The sequence below is a fragment of the Takifugu rubripes genome, chromosome 3, assembly GCF_901000725.2.
Source record: "Takifugu rubripes chromosome 3, fTakRub1.2, whole genome shotgun sequence".
Classification (NCBI taxonomy): Eukaryota; Metazoa; Chordata; class Actinopteri; order Tetraodontiformes; family Tetraodontidae; genus Takifugu; species Takifugu rubripes.
Window position 1 is genome coordinate 6,002,034 of NC_042287.1, and position 15,411 is coordinate 6,017,444.

The 15,411-nt window shown below is 43.8% G+C and overlaps 1 protein-coding gene, 1 long non-coding RNA gene and 2 other non-coding genes across 7 annotated transcripts in view; 3 read left to right on the plus strand and 1 right to left on the minus strand.

The window, feature by feature from the left end:
- Positions 1 to 438: 438 nt before the first annotated feature.
- On the plus strand, positions 439 to 14,990 carry LOC115249116 (uncharacterized). 3 transcript variants are annotated; one of them, XR_003887793.1, is made up of 4 exons: positions 439 to 542; positions 10,580 to 10,687; positions 14,696 to 14,767; positions 14,843 to 14,990. It is a non-coding gene; the product is annotated as an uncharacterized lncRNA (long non-coding RNA). The 3 variants fall into 3 exon arrangements; XR_003887792.1 differs by having other exon boundaries at positions 10,580 to 10,725; positions 14,699 to 14,767; positions 14,843 to 14,989; XR_003887794.1 differs by having other exon boundaries at positions 10,580 to 10,725; positions 14,843 to 14,958.
- On the plus strand, positions 1,517 to 1,707 carry LOC115249370 (U2 spliceosomal RNA). Its single transcript, XR_003888071.1, has one exon. It is a non-coding gene; the product is annotated as a U2 spliceosomal RNA (small nuclear RNA).
- On the plus strand, positions 2,653 to 2,816 carry LOC115249358 (U1 spliceosomal RNA). The gene has a single exon (XR_003888060.1). It is a non-coding gene; the product is annotated as a U1 spliceosomal RNA (small nuclear RNA).
- Positions 7,049 to 15,411, minus strand: part of mtcl2 (microtubule crosslinking factor 2) — a 47,698-nt gene continuing 39,335 nt past the window's right edge. For both annotated transcript variants that reach the window (XM_011621815.2, XM_011621814.2), the window contains exons 16-24: positions 14,853 to 15,008; positions 14,624 to 14,740; positions 13,290 to 13,354; positions 13,105 to 13,207; positions 12,469 to 13,017; positions 12,015 to 12,279; positions 11,705 to 11,923; positions 11,194 to 11,615; positions 7,049 to 10,694 (exon numbers count right to left, since the gene is read on the minus strand). In XM_011621815.2, the coding sequence (XP_011620117.2) occupies positions 10,548 to 10,694; positions 11,194 to 11,615; positions 11,705 to 11,923; positions 12,015 to 12,279; positions 12,469 to 13,017; positions 13,105 to 13,207; positions 13,290 to 13,354; positions 14,624 to 14,740; positions 14,853 to 15,008 (2,043 nt within the window). In that variant the 3' untranslated portion in view covers positions 7,049 to 10,547. The remainder of the gene's footprint in view (positions 10,695 to 11,193; positions 11,616 to 11,704; positions 11,924 to 12,014; positions 12,280 to 12,468; positions 13,018 to 13,104; positions 13,208 to 13,289; positions 13,355 to 14,623; positions 14,741 to 14,852; positions 15,009 to 15,411) is intronic.

Genomic DNA, 15,411 nt, shown 5'->3' on the forward strand with positions numbered 1-15,411 from the left:
TCAGGCTCTAGGTTTCTGAAAATAGTCAAGATTACAGCAGCCTGTTTGACTTAAACAGATATCAGCTATCATGGTTATCATTACCGTATATATCATTATAATATATCATTAAAAAATTAACAAACCCCCTATCAATTGGGAGTCTGTACATAACATAGTATAAAATATATGCAAGTGTACCATGTTAAACTCCTACATAAAGCGGTTCAGTTAAATTAAAACCTGTCTTATTTTCTACTTTTATTCTTATCTTATTTGGATGTGGTGAGTTCTATTTGTTTCAGCGGAGGGAGACAGAGCGCTTTCTGAAACGCAGATGAATGACAATATTTATTCATTTATTCTCGTCAACAGCCCGTCGATATTTTTGCGTGTGGTAGGAAAAAGACGAAGATGCAATTAAAATGGTTAATGTCAGTAATAAACACTACACCCCACCTTGTGACCACGGAAGCCGCCGACAGCACAGCAGCGCCCCCACTGTTGGGTTAAAGGAACAACATTAGGCCAGGAACGACGTGAACTCACGTAGAAATGGTCAAGTAAGTAAACGCGTCTCTTAAAATACTTCCCAGTAGTGTCATTTAGCGTTATAAGCTGGTGCTATTTGAAGTTAGCAAATGTTATTAGGAAATTTCACGATTTTGTGAAAAGGTGTCAAGTTATTCCGCTTTCTTTTGTTAGCTAAAGAGCGAACCTTGGGCTTACGGACATTACGAGGGCGTTGCGTTAGGAAGACCTAAAACAAATATTTTTTACCTAATATAAAAACACTTGCATTGATGCAAATCATTTTGAAGTTGACCCTGCAAGCAAAGTTAACTTTGCAAAAATTAAATTCGTGTGAGTCAAAATACCCTGTCGAAGTTTGAATTCACAATGAAGTTCACGCAATGAGCCTTATTTTATTGCATTATAGAAGGTTCCTACTAAATTGTTACAATTGGTTCCGTTGCCTGAAATGCTATATTTTGTAAAAACGGGGGAAATCACTGGAATGGAAATGCTGCCGATGAATGATTTGTTGGCCTTATAATTGTCTCGCATTTTTTCTGCCTTCCCTTCCCCCGTTATGTTGGTCGCGCCCAGCAGAGGGAGACATAGTTCTGTTATTGCTCGAAAATGTGGTCATGTTTAATTTGTATTTTTAAAAACATTAACGTGCGAAAATTAAATGGCACAGCTGGATCGGTCTGTATTTATCAAATAACTTAGCGGATTAAACAGTTTAGTGACCAATTAACGCACAACTAGAATTTTAAACAATCGTATTATACGGCTGCCCATTGGACAAACCTACACCACGTGATCGGAAATGCACAACGCGGCGTTTAGGATCCTCGTTTTTTGGTGTTTCTAACGCAGCGCTAGGCTGTGTATCCTTTGCTAACGATAGTGGTGAATATTTAGTGTAATTTTCTCACATGTAATGTTCCCACATCTTTTAAAAATGCAAAACCCACGAGTCAAAGTCATAGTCACCGGAATGAGGTCCTCCCTTCACCAGTTCTGTGGTATCGCTTCTCGGCCTTTTGGCTAAGATCAAGTGTAGTATCTGTTCTTATCAGTTTAATATCTGATACGTCCCCTACCCGGGGACCATATATTAAATTGATTTTTGGAACAGGGAGATGGAATAGGGGCTTGCTCCGTCCACTCCACGCATCGACCTGGTATTGCAGTATCTCCAGGAACGGTGCACCCCCCTAAACATGTGGAAAGTTAAATAACTTGGCTTGCCTTGTTACATCTATAACATCTCTCAGATGTTTAGGTTAGTTCCTAAAGTGGCTTGAAACATTGTTATTACTCAGATCCTCTTCCATGCCTATAGAATAAACACTTTGCCACATGCTTTCCCTGTCTCAGCCAGTGGAGGAGCATAATGCTTCCCATCATTCATGTTAATGAGTCAGTCAAAAGATTTACTTTGAATGTCACAACTCTAATGGCCTGAAGGAGTATGTTTGTTTCAAATTATAACACAAGTTATCCAGGTGGAAGAGGTGTAATTGTACAAAGAGATATGTGGGGTGTCTTGAAATTGGAGAGGGAATCTCTTTTTTTGTTCAGCTTTTAAGACATTGAATTGTGTAGACCCAGCATTTATTTTCACTTGACATGTTTTTCAGCTTTATTTAAATAAACTACTATTTTCACCACATATATCTTTAACCTGGGTGTACAGTTAAAATGTTTCATTAACTTGTCAATTAACTTGTGTTTTTATTATGAGAGAAATCTTTCACTATTTTCTGCTGTATCCAAGGCTACATGCAGGATACAATATTTCACTTTCATGACAATTATTATTATTAGCTCAGAGTGTTTGTATTATGATTCTTATTACAGTCTTTTGTAGCTTTGGTGCTCTCTAACCTGCTGTTGCCCTATCACGTCTTTTTAGGTACACATTTATAGAAAATTGATGATTTCAGAAAGATTCTGATGTGGGGGAACAGCTATGCATTATGGGAAACACGGGTTTCGAGTAAAACGTTTTGATCAAATACAGAGCTTTCTGTATAAACATCCAGCATCTTGCACATAAATACCTGTATATGCTCCTATGTTTGTGATTGTGATGATTTCCTGCCATCGTGAGTCAGAATAGTGTTACTGTGAAAGACTTCCCCAAACATGCGCTGTACAATACTTACCTGGCAGGGGAGACACCATGATCAGGAAGGTGGTTCACCCAGGGTGAGGCTCTGCCATTGCACTGCGGCAGTGTTGACCTTTGCGAATTCCCCAAATGTGGGAATCTCGACTGCATAATTTCTGGTAATGGGGGACTGCGTCCGCGCTCTCCCCTGATATTTTGTCCAATATAAATGAACAGTTGCATAGAATACTTAATGCATGGTTGAAGCAGCCTGTGTGTTTGTATCTGGATGCTGTTAAACTCAGTTTGTGCTGCTTTGAAAAGCTGCTCCCCGACATGCAAAATGGGATGTAGACCAGTGTAGAAAAATTGTGGGAAAGTGACTTTTTTTTTATATGGAAGCACAAGTGTAAAGTGTCTAACTACTTCTGGCTTGTAAAAGTGAAGTAGTTCACTTATCATTGTAAATATTTGTCAAACTCTTTCACTTAAATTTAAGGCTTCTTTATGTTGCGTTTGCCCTATTCAGCCATCTGCTGGGCAGGAAAAATGAATGCAGGGGAAAGTGATGACGGTCTGTGTATGTTGTATTTGAACACACAACTGATGTTATTACTGTTCATGAGTGATTTGGTTTAGTCAGAATAAAAAAAAGTGGAGGAAAGGTAAAGAATACCCCAGGCCCATCGTGTTGAGGAACAACATTTATTTGATTTGTTGTGCAGCAAAAACAGTGACGATGCTATCAGAGATCCCTGACAGGTTCCTACGCTGTGGCTCAGAAGACTTCCCCAGCTGTCTTTGAAGTGGAAATGGATGCGTCGTATGTAAATTAATAAAGCACTGCGATTAAAGAGAGGTGGCCCCAGGTGACCCCGAAGAGCAAGAACACTTAATCTACCAGTGACTGCTACAAAAGGGTAAATACTGCATGTAATGGGAAGACATTAAAAAATGAAATGAACTCCCAAAAGAATGTCCACAGCCCTTTGAAAGACTGCAAAAGTTTCAAAAGTCTGGCCGTCAAGTCCTGTAGATGATGATGTTTTGTGTTTTGACAGTCTTTTTGTCTTTTTTCTGTATTTTTTGTGGCCTTTCGTTGGTTGACCACACAGTGCATAGATGTGTACTTTGAATGCGGTCGCCTCGGCACCACTGTGCTGAGGTTGGGATGTCTGGTGTTTGGGAACAGCAAGACGGACTATTGGAGGCGTTCCTTTGATTTGCCCAGATGAGCAGACAGGCCCAGGCTGTGGGACAAAAGTACCTTTGCGAGGTTTGGTCTGGGATGGTGCGAGTGATGGTGGTTCTGGCTGTGGGGGAGGAGAGGGGGATGTAACTGTGACTAGGAGGTGGTCTAGGTCGGTGGTTGAGGTGGTAAAAAAGGGGACGCATCTGTGTGACTCGGTATGTCAGTTTCCTGGTCCCTGCCAGAGCCGGAGTGACCTGAGGTCGACTAGTGTGTGGTCTTTCGAGAGGTAGCTCCAGTGCTGGAGGTCGACTGCATTGCACGATGCTCTGATTGGCCTCGGTCGGTCACATGGGCGGCTGACAAGGCCTCCTGACACGCTGGTGTAATCTGGTCAAGAGATGTTTGTGCGGTGACCCGCCAGCCACAGCTGTCGGACAAAGCAGTACACCAGCCTGTTCTTCCTGGAGCCCAGCAGGTGGGCAGCCCAACGTCGTTTGCTGAACTTGAGCTTTTGCACCAAAGACGATTCAGAGGGGTCTCCGTTGGTGTGGCCGAAGAGAGCGTTGCCCCAGCGTGCAGAGTACGGGCTGTCAAACTGGTGGAGGCTTCGTCATGGAGATAAATATCATAGAATTATGAATCACTTAACAGGACAAGAATGAGCAAAGATTTCATTTGTTTAGAACAGCACACTTACTATTTAATGTAATTTAATTACTATTTAATGTCATTTTCCACCAGCCAGTGGAAGCTTTTGCCTCGCTACTTCCAGTCAGAATTAGCTGACCCATCCACCGCACCTCTGAGGGGTTTTGGGTGACCAGGCGGCATCTCCTTTTAGCTGAAAACAAATGGTTATGTCTTTGATGCCAAGCAGACAAATTTGTACGTTTAGGGTGAGTCAACAGAGCGTTAAGACATATATTTAAACCTGATGCCAAGGGATTACCTTCGTCACAGGCAGTCTTAAGACATCTCAGTCCACTGTCATCAGTGGGCTGATGTGGTTTGGACTGGTCCCGTACCTCTTTTGAGGCCTTCAGAATGCACTGCTGCCCATCCTGTGGCACACTCGTGTCCAGAATACACAGCGATGGCATTAATGGGTCCATTGCAGAAGCTTTATCTGAAAAAACCAACCAAAGCAAAGTGTCATGAGCAAGCAAACAACTAACTAGCGCTATAAATAAGCAGGAAAGACGTAACAGTAAATAATAAAATCCCATTTATCAGGCCACATAGTTTAGTGCGGTAGTATGACCACTAGAGGTCGGTAGAGTTCTGTTGAAATTTTATGGAAAAGTCTTGAAAACGTAAACACGAGAACAGTTCAACGATATATCAGTGATAAATAAGTGTGTGTTTATTTCAGACATCTTAAATATGACTGCCAGTGTTTTATCTGACTTACATGGACAGTGGAAAGGTTACCACACACATTGAAAGGAGGTCAGGGTCCTCCAAAGTGGAGTTCTAACGGGCTTTCTGTGCTGAAAGAGAAGAGTGTCATGGGAAATCAGACGAGTGTTTCGGAATGAGAGTTTAGGTAAAAGTGGTTTATAAACAACACACAAGCATCAAAGAGGATCCTAACTGAGAGAATATTCGATTCAAACCTAAATTTCACTTCTGTCGTGCAGCATCGGACCATAGATTTATCCCTTGACTTAAATGGTCCTGTGTCAATGTTTGTAGTGTTTTAACATTAAGCTGTGATAAAAATCAAATGTGAGGAATTCCAACTTGTTCTACCAGCTTTAATACACACACACAGGGATTTAAAGAGAAGATTCCTGCCTGGTATAGAACTCTACCCCCCCTGCATGGTTCCTGCACAGATCTGTGACATGCTCTGGCCTTTCTTGGCTCTGGCTTCTTTCCATCTCCTCTTCAACAACAACTTATTAGGCTCTATAAGGCACTCGTGCCTTGGAGGAAGGAGAGTTTTCCTCTTAAAATACTTTTGCGAAAATAGTTTAGAATGATTTCATTGTATGGGAGTTAATGTGTGTGTTCTGTGCATTTAGTTTGCAACGAAGAGCTTTCCTCTCACCGTTTAGTTTCAATCATCGGAGCCTCATTGACTGCATCCTGTGTTTGTTCCTGTGTTCCTGTGTGTGTGTGTGTGTGTGTGTGTGTGTGTTGCTGGACCACTTTATGTTGATCATGTTCTAAAAAATACTTATATTTCATTTCATGGGATCAAAATCTTGATATAAATCTCACATCATTCGGTTGTGCATTAAACTCAACAAAGAGATTCTGATTTATAAATCATAAAAATGATTAATAATGTCATTCATTTAATCTTGATGCTAAATTATGACTTAAAAGAGGGTTTTTATAGAGCTACAGATAAAAATACAAACAAACTCAAAGTGCTGTTTCTTTCTTGTTGTTTCTGCCTCAGTTAAATTCACTTCAGTGGAACTTGAATTTGGTTGAAATGTCTAAGTGATGAAGACGTTTATTTACATGATAAGGATGAAATCCATACCTGATGAAATATTAATATCTGACGACTTGACTTCAAATCCTGCTCCGGGTTTGCTTTACATTTACATTTGTGAGAAAACATGAATCGATTCCTGCTTGGTGTGTGATATATTTTCATGCTAAATTGTAATGACAGGCTGTTTCATTCTCAGTAATGATGAGTTTGGTAGTCTCATCTGAAATTCCATCCATTTTGGCCTCTGACAAAAGCAAAACTACTGATGAAAACCATCCATTGTACTTATGGCTACCTAGTCCACCATTTGGGAATGGACCCTATCACAGCTCCACTACGGAGAACAAGGCAACAGATAAATAAACCCTTTTTTTGCTGTTCAGCTTGGAAGGATGATGCTTTTCCCTATTTTGGGTCTACAGCAGCAGACAATGTGGCTTTAGACGAGGGGAAAATTAATATAAAGGACGTTGGTAATCCTGCTGCCCATTTGCTGAATCTGCAGTTCTGGTTGCTTTACATGGCGTTAACTCCAGCATAATTGCTGCCTTTGTGCGTTCTCCACATGCTACATCTACACAACCCCATCTGTCCATTCCACCTCTAGGATTGGACCTTGCCACGGCTTGGCCGTGTTCCTGGGAATGATCCGTAATCTTAAAACAGATGTGGGCAGTGAAACCAGTTTGTTTCCATCTGTGGGCTAAAAGCGAGTTTAATCAAGCTAATTTTGGATTAGATGTGGCCAGGAGGCTGTAATATGACCAAATGTCCACAACAGAGACACAACTCACCAAGAGAAACTCTGACAAACATTTATTTGTGAATATTATGAGAAAGAAGAGGCAGTTTTATCTCATCTTACAAGCTACACCGGTCCGACAAAAACCCGGCTCCAGAAAAATCCAAAGAAATGTCTTATTTTACTCAGGAAAAGTGTTGCTGCCTTTCACTGTTGTCATTCATTATCTTTAAACGCCATATGTACAGAGGAGGAGTGGCGCGTAAAGAAGAGAGAGAGCTTCATTCTTCCACAGCAACTTGCTTCAAACTTGCTGTTGATGTTCAGCTTTTCTCTCCAAAACAACAGTTGTCTCTAATTACACTACAGAGAACCCATTTAAGTGGGTTCTTACTTTGTCTTTTGTTGCATTCAATCATTCAAGACTAAAAAAGACAATATTATATTGTATAAAGCCATCATACAGGCAGGTTAATAGTCTAGCTAACATGGAAAGCATTACTTTACATTATACTGGGATGTACAGTATATGGAAACGTAAAAAAAAAAAAGAGCTAGACCTTAAAGTCTTGTGTAGCTTCTTCTCTAAGGCTGACGGACACACAGGAACCAATGAGATGCTATGCAGTTTGTAAGAACTCTTCAGTCATTGGCTGGTGAGGCAATATAACCTGTAGGACCATCAGTCACTGGCTGCAATGTCGCGTGCTTACGTTATAACCTGAGGGTGGACCAGTACATGAGAAGACAAGAGAGGCAGGGACAGAACTGACCTGGAAATGATCTCAGTCTAAAGCTAATTCCACCATAATTCAGATCCTACTCGCAAATGCAAATGAGCAAAGGAAAAAATGCAAATTGGAGGAAACAGGCTTTAACTGGGAGTGTTACCCATCCAAAACACCAAATAAAACTACTTCAATTCAACTGTACAAAACCTGGAGGAACAACCCCCCCCACAAAAAACAAACATGGTCCCAAATTCCAACTATTTGCACGTGTCGTATTCGTCAGACACAAATTCTGAGCTCTGCTGGGTCGTGACACTTTTTTTTACAGCGCAGCTGGAAACTCTTGATGACAGTCAGACGTCTTCACCTCAGAAACGAGTCAGGGTTTTGGCATCATCGTCGTAATTAACGAGCCGGACACATTACAAAATAATGACTACAATCAGTTGTAGTTCATAGGCACAAGGTAATGTTCAGGAGGGAAACATTAGTCTTGTGTATTTCCTGATGTGCCCCACATGGAAATAAATAGTAAGTGTTTATAAGACAGAGTGGTCAGTGAGGACAATCATTGGAGAATCCCAGTAGGATTTCTAAAAAAACCCAAAAGATTGAAGTGTCATACAAAAGGCCCGTGTTGGTCTGTCTGCACTGCACCAGGTTTGTGCTTCTTTTATTTACATGTTGCATTTTCAACTTTTAATGGAATCTTGTACTGTGTTGGCTTCAATGATGCATTATTTTACGATGATAGATGACCTCTCGCTCCAGTGTAACTGTGACATCAGGGAACTAGAAAGGTTTATGTGCACTGTGAGAGAATTTATCTTCTTTTGTGGTGCTTTTTAAGGAGAGTATTTCATTATAACTGTATAACCATGTTATCTATTAAGGGTTTCAGCTGGGCTGGAGTGCCTTAGGTTGATAGTCTATATAGCTGCTAACAGATCACTGATGTTGTGTGTGTGACCAAGTGGCCGCACGGAAACTAAAAACTGGTTTGTATCTTTGTTAGCGAGTTCCAGTAGCATCAGAATATTGTTGGCAGTTTGCTTTGACTGTTCTGGACAGGATCATTTGTAGTTCATCAGTGACACCTTTATTACTGTGATTAACTATTCCAGTAATTACCACCAGTGTCAGTTTACTAGAAGCATGAAACTGTTTTAAATAGTGCAAAATCTGACTGACACCTTCAGGAATCTTCCAGACAGAAAGGTTAAATGATGCGACCTGACAGCTAACTGGTTAAAGACTCGGTTCCAGTTGGGTTTCCAGCACCAGTGAGGCCTGGACTGGAGCCACGCAGCAGCGTTCAGACTGCGGCTTTTCCCCACCGTGTCATTTAGCAAGCACAAACATCCTTTCACTGTATTACCTGATTTAAACCTGCTGAGTCATGGACTGGGGAGGAGAACTGGCCAGTGAAAAAAGGCAATTTTCAAACAGCTAAATGGGTCAGAGGCCTGGATAAAGCAGGCAGGTCCGGAGCGAATGTTGCAGAGTAGCACCACATGATGAAATACAACAGAAACAACAGGCTTATTTTTTCCAGCAAAAACATCCGTATAATAAAAAAACAAAAATAATTTACTTTCCAAAACCCCCCGAAAAAACAATATAATAAAAAAAGCATTGCCTTATATATCTGTAAACCATTTTGTCCGTCCTTTCCAATGGTACAGTACATTATTGGAGGTGTAGAGGTGTAGCTTGAAAGCATCAAAACAAATGGCCCGTTTAGAAAAGCTCGACTGCGTTCATCTCTGCGGCTTCGCGTGAGCCCAGTTTTGGAGTAAGTGGACCAGAATCTGGCAGGCACTTTAAATTTCAGTGGATTAAGTGGAATGACAACAAGACAGTTGCGGTAAAAAAAAACCTAAAAGACTTGTCAACGTGTAATTGTTGTTTGTGTGTCTATCAAATCTGAGTGACTTGTCTCACCGAGAGGCGTCTTTGCACGCGAACCTAGCGGCTGTGTGGCGTTGATGGAACCGTTGCGTGATGTATTTGGAATGCTACATGTTGAAAATGTGCAGAAAGTTCATCCTGTAGCCTGGTCAGTGATGCACACACACTGGAGATGGTTGCTGATCATGGATGGTGGGTGGACACCTTGAGTTTCTGATGATGATCGGGTCGTTGTTATCGAAACGACTCTTGGTTTTCATGCAAAGGTTGTTTTATACACCGTTGTGGAGGACGTATTTAACCGTTCTAGTTTGGGAGAGCAGTGTGACTATCCAGTGCCTGAGGAACTCTGCACACGGGCTTTTTTTTTTCGTTTTCAGAGTGAATATTGACATCGGTGGTAGAATATCTCTCAGTCTCCAACATTCTGCATGCTGTCATAGATACAAACTGAGATCGACCGGTTCATATGCCACAGCTAATGTCCCGTTTCTAAAAATGTTCACATATCTATTAAGAGTTCATGCTAATCCCAACGCGTTTAAACAGGTTTCACATTCGACACCATGGTTGCATGTTGACTTCATCGATATCTGAAGCAGTCGTGGTTCTTTCTGTTTGCATCTTCAGTGGGAGAGTGACGGATCGTGCTGGTAGCTTCTGGTAACTCCAGATGTGGTTTTGGTTGGGGTGGAATCTTTTGCCCTCGGTATGAGGATGGTACGGTCAAAGGCTACGACAAGATTACCTGGGAGGTGCGTGCATGTGTTATCGTCTGTGCGTAGGAGGCAGTCTGTGTTATGTGTGGCAGTGTGAGGCAGGTCGTTGGTGTCACCGCTGTGAGGGGAGGAAGGTCTGCTTCGTGTACAGTGTGTGTGCGTGTGCATGTGTTAAACGTGGCAGTGGAATTGTCATCAGTCATTGCATGTTTCCGCCTTTTCCTCAGGTGCTGCCGCAGAGTCTGGCGTGCGGTGCTTGCACTGTCCGAGCGAGAGGCGAGCCACGGTTCTTGATGGCCGGGCGGCGCAGGAAGACTGGCCGACACAGTCACAAGGTGCATCCTGGGAAATGGAACAGCAATTAAAAAGACATGTGGGTTTGTCACTGACAGTACTAAAGTAAAAAGCTGAAGCTTAAGTACGGGATTTGGCTTGTAGGTAAATTATAAAAATTAAAAAATATATATTAGATTTCACTAAGACTACAGCAGTAAGTCATCTTGGGCCTGTTGGTGTTCCGCACACAGTGAAAAATGTGCAGTCTGACAATGACTGAAGAATGTGAAAAGTAAAACTGAGCTTCTAATATGCTTGTGTGTGTGAAATGTCTTGAGATTCAAGACTCTTAAACATCAGAATTTTGACTGTTTTTTCCTCCTGAATTTGTTCATAAAGTTGCATCGGAAAGCAGGAATACAAAAGAAACTGAATGCAGGTTGTTGGGCTGCATTTCCTCATCCTCACACGGAGAAACAAATATTTGGTTTTCATCTAAACACTGAGCTGACAGCTTCAGATGAGGTCATTCCTAGAGATGGAACTACATTCCCAGGTCTCCTACCTCTGTCCAGGATCCCGCGGCTCCTGTGCTGTTCATTTCCTTCCCTCCTCCCATGATGCCGACCATCTCCTCCCCAACAGTCTGTCTCATGAACCTCCTATTCACGATCCTGGTCACGTTGTCGTTGCTCGCAGCCAAACACACCAGCGCCCCGTGGCCTCCGACTCCTAACGCCACGCACTCTGGTTTGGCCTCGCTGCTGCCGCCAAACCCACCCGCCAGACCCCCGAGAGAGTCTCTCTGCACCCTCTCCCCAGGCAGGGCCACTCCTTCCTGGGTACGGCTGCCGCATACATTCCTAAAGAACTCTTGGACGAGACCTCCGTACCTCTGAGAGCCGGTCTCGGGTCCACAGACTGCAGCAACGGAGGGTTTTCCCGCAGCAGGAGGCTGCCGTGCTGGACTGGCCCCCTGGCTGGCTCCTGAGGTTAAAAACATATGGCGAGAGGATAAGAACAACGCTGGAATCGCGTTTAGGATTTAGTATTTGCCAAAACCAAAATCTTTTCACCTCCGTCGACCCTCCAGAGCGACTCTGTGCTTCCTGAGTGTTCCACCACACTGAAGAGGCTGGACAGGCCGTCGGTGAGGCCGCTGAGGACAGGGCTGTCTCTGGTGGTGGTGGAGCGAGCCCAGGCGGAGCCCCCACCCCCACCCATGCTCCTTTGCTGTAGGTTCCACAGGCTGCGGTCCCTGGAGGTAGAGCTCCCATCCAGCCTGGAGGTGGAGCCTAAAATCAAAAGCGTGTGATTTGATCGTTGCTGCTCCAGTCCGAGGCGCTTCTAAAACACGCCGACTCCTGTTTGGTGCACTTGACCAACCTGAAGACACTCGGCGTTGGAGTTTTGGTGAGCCGTACTTGGGCGAGCAACAGGGCCTCTCGATGCGACCGTGGACTTTGTCCAGCGACGTGGATATCTGCCGGGTTCGGGCCGAGGCCAGCGTGGAGGTAGTGGCGGATGAGGGGCGAGGAGACCAGGCTTTGGTGTGTAAAGCCACTCCTCGGCTGCTGGGGAGATCCGTTTGGAGACCGACGCTGACGTTCTGCGACGTGGTCTGCGTGGACCTAGAGGACATGTTGACCATCTGGGTGGAAAATGGAAAGCGACAGTGAGGGGTCCTGCTCTGTGACTGAAGCGTGACCTCCTTTCTTAAGATGTGTCTTGGAGGTTACCCGTAACAGAACACCACCCAGATGTAACTACAGCGGAGAACATTCTACAATGAGATTATCTGGTACAGAACTCTGATGGGTTTAACTGTTCAAACATCTACCTGACTCCCAGATTCCTTGGTGGATTTCCTTTCTAGGGAGGAAGAGCGGATGGCCTGCCGGACACAGTTGGTCATTTCCTTCATATCATCACTCAAGTTGGCGGAAATCTCGCCGATCTCCAGGCTGTGGAAAGCCGGCGAGGGCGGCATTCCATCCACTAAACTGCTAACCGAGCCGCCAACACCGTTACTGACAATGCTGGGAATGGAGCCAGTAAAGCAGCCGCTCCTGCTCTCCAGCAGCTCCCTGTGCTGCGTGGACAGCGAGCTCAGCCACTGTTCGTACGAGGATGAGTACGCCAACGCGGGCTGCTGGGCCTCCAAGGATTCCATCCCATCTGTGCTCCTGAGTTTGACCTGCTCTTTGGCGCCTGTGGTCCTTCTCTGTTGCTCCATGCGTCTAATTGCTGGAGGGCTGTAGTAGATCCTGATGCCGGTGCGGTCTGGAGCGGTGAAGCTCCGCTGGACAGACTCCAGGTCCAGCTCTGATCCCACCAAGCTGCTGCAGGAGCCATCCCAGGTTTTGCAAGTGTTCTCAACCTCAGGGGCCTGAGAGAAACCAGTAGAAAAAACAATATTGGTCTGGGTTTGAGAGAAACTGCACAGTTCATAACTATAAAGGTTTAAAAAACACACCTGATTGCTCAGATAGGTCCAGTTCTTCTTGGACAGGTGACTTGTCTCTGGACAAATTAGAAGAGGTGGGAGCGCAAACGGAGTCCTGTCCCGGCTGCATGTTCTATTGAAGTGAATTGAGAACATTTTATACCAAGTTACAAAACTGCTCTCACCTTAAGTTCAACTAAATAATTGGAAGTTACCTTGGTGATCCGGCACCATTCTTGATGGCTATATCTGCAGAGGACTCACCAGATAATGGCTTTGACTGTAAGAGCAAAAGACAGCATTTAAGTTTAGCAACACGTAACTAATTTAATGAAGAGTCAACTTTGTGTTTGCTAATTTTCTTTAAATAATAAACTATTCAAATATGCACGTTCATCACTGCAAGTCTGCATTATGCTAAAATCAGTACATGTTTTCTAGGTACGTCTGTTCCCCCCACTGTCTTGATCAATTCCTCCAAAATGGTTTGACAAAAAGGAAATAAAGAGAGGAGAGTCATAGCTGTACCGGTCCGTAAGTCAAACCATGATAGTAAGGTAGTAAAAATGGTCGAGGTTGTCTCTTGTTATTAAGGATGTCAGTCCCTGACACGTAACACTGGGATTTGGGTCCTACAAACTGTGCCAGCTTTCCTGTGCAGTCCAGTGGGAGTGGGGCGGCATCATACGTGGGAAGGAAGAGGAGGGAGAAGCCGATGAAAAAGATCAGAAAGGAAAGAGGGTGAGAGTGGGAGGATACGATTATCCTCAGACTGAAAACCTCAAAGGAAGCTGGAGGAGGAGCAGTGACCTACTAACTGCGCCTCAAACGTCTGCGTATTTGTAGGAAAATCTCCCAAATAACGACCTGGATGCACGTGTCCTGGTGAGCTCAGGGTAACATTAAACCTCGGCTTGTACTGTAATAGCTGTGTGGTTAAAGTCACCATCAGTGGAGACGGTAAAGCTGAATTTAGCAACATGCGGTTTTGGGCCACAATTCGCAGCGATGACACAGCAAATCTTTCACTATCCAAAATACCGTCGATACACTGATGGGAAAAAAAAGAATTCCTATTTTCTCAAAAGAGAATGTCTCGATCTTTAAGTGACTGTTGTGTCGCCCCCATCTCATACACCACATACTCACAATCACAAATAATTACATTTAAATCAACTATCATTTAAATCAGCTACCATTTCTGGCCACACTTGTGCCCCTACTGGTGAAACACTGTAACAGCAAACCTTTAAATGGTAAACAGACTGCACACTGATACATATACACACACACACATATATATATATATATATATATTTTTTTTTTTTTTTGCAGTGACATAAAGTGAGCACCTTGTAACAATAATACTACCGTCGTCAGGATTACATTTTATTATATTCTAAAGAAATCTGGGAAATTACATGAGTCTAGAAATACACAACTAAATAGAAGATGCAATAAAATTTAGATAGCTGGCTGATTTCAACACATCGGACTTCATTTCTAACCTCCTAATTACACACACGCACACATGTGCACACACTCCTACCATGCCCTGCTGTGATGTGGTCTCTCTCAGTCTCTGCTCCCACTGAGCTCTCTCCTGACTCAATCTCTCCAGCAGCTCCAGCTTCTCTCTGCCCCAGTTCCTCTCCCCAATCTGCAGCTGAGGTGACAGATGAGACATCAGAAGGTGACGCACAGAACATCTGAATATCGACGCCGTCAAAGATTCAGGTTTGACTCCCACTCCTCTCCACATCTGCAGAACATGCTACCTGCTTCGTTAGATCCATCACAGCCGCGTAGGACTCAGCCAGGAGGTGCTGGTGCTCTTCGCGCTCCCTCTTCAGCGCCACCTTCAGGTCCGCAGGTTCCAGTGCGTCACTGGCAGACAAAGCGGCTGCTGCCGCTTTTCCTGTTTTTGTCTCGAGCTGGGCAAAAGCAAAAAGATCGTGACCTGGTTGACTCAGCCTGTTTCACACTGATAACATAGTAGGTTGTTTTTATGTGTTTCAGCAATTACGTCACCGAAAAGAAATGTTATTAATAATCACTGCATAATGGAAATAATAGTTCTCAATTACAACGATGTTTGATTATAAAGTGTTAAAAAGTGAGTGGCACCAAGGTGCTGTGCATATGTAATGAAGCACAATTAGGTGGAGGATGGGGACATCGTGGACAAACATTTGTAAAGGGAAGCCTCTGCCCCCCCTCCCCCAAGCGGGTGAGGCAATTCTTGGAAGATCGCGTTTCAAGAGGCAACACCCACGTTGTTTTGTCTTCCCCTGTTCTCTAAATCTCTCCAGTATCCCCCTCTCTCCCCCCAGGCAT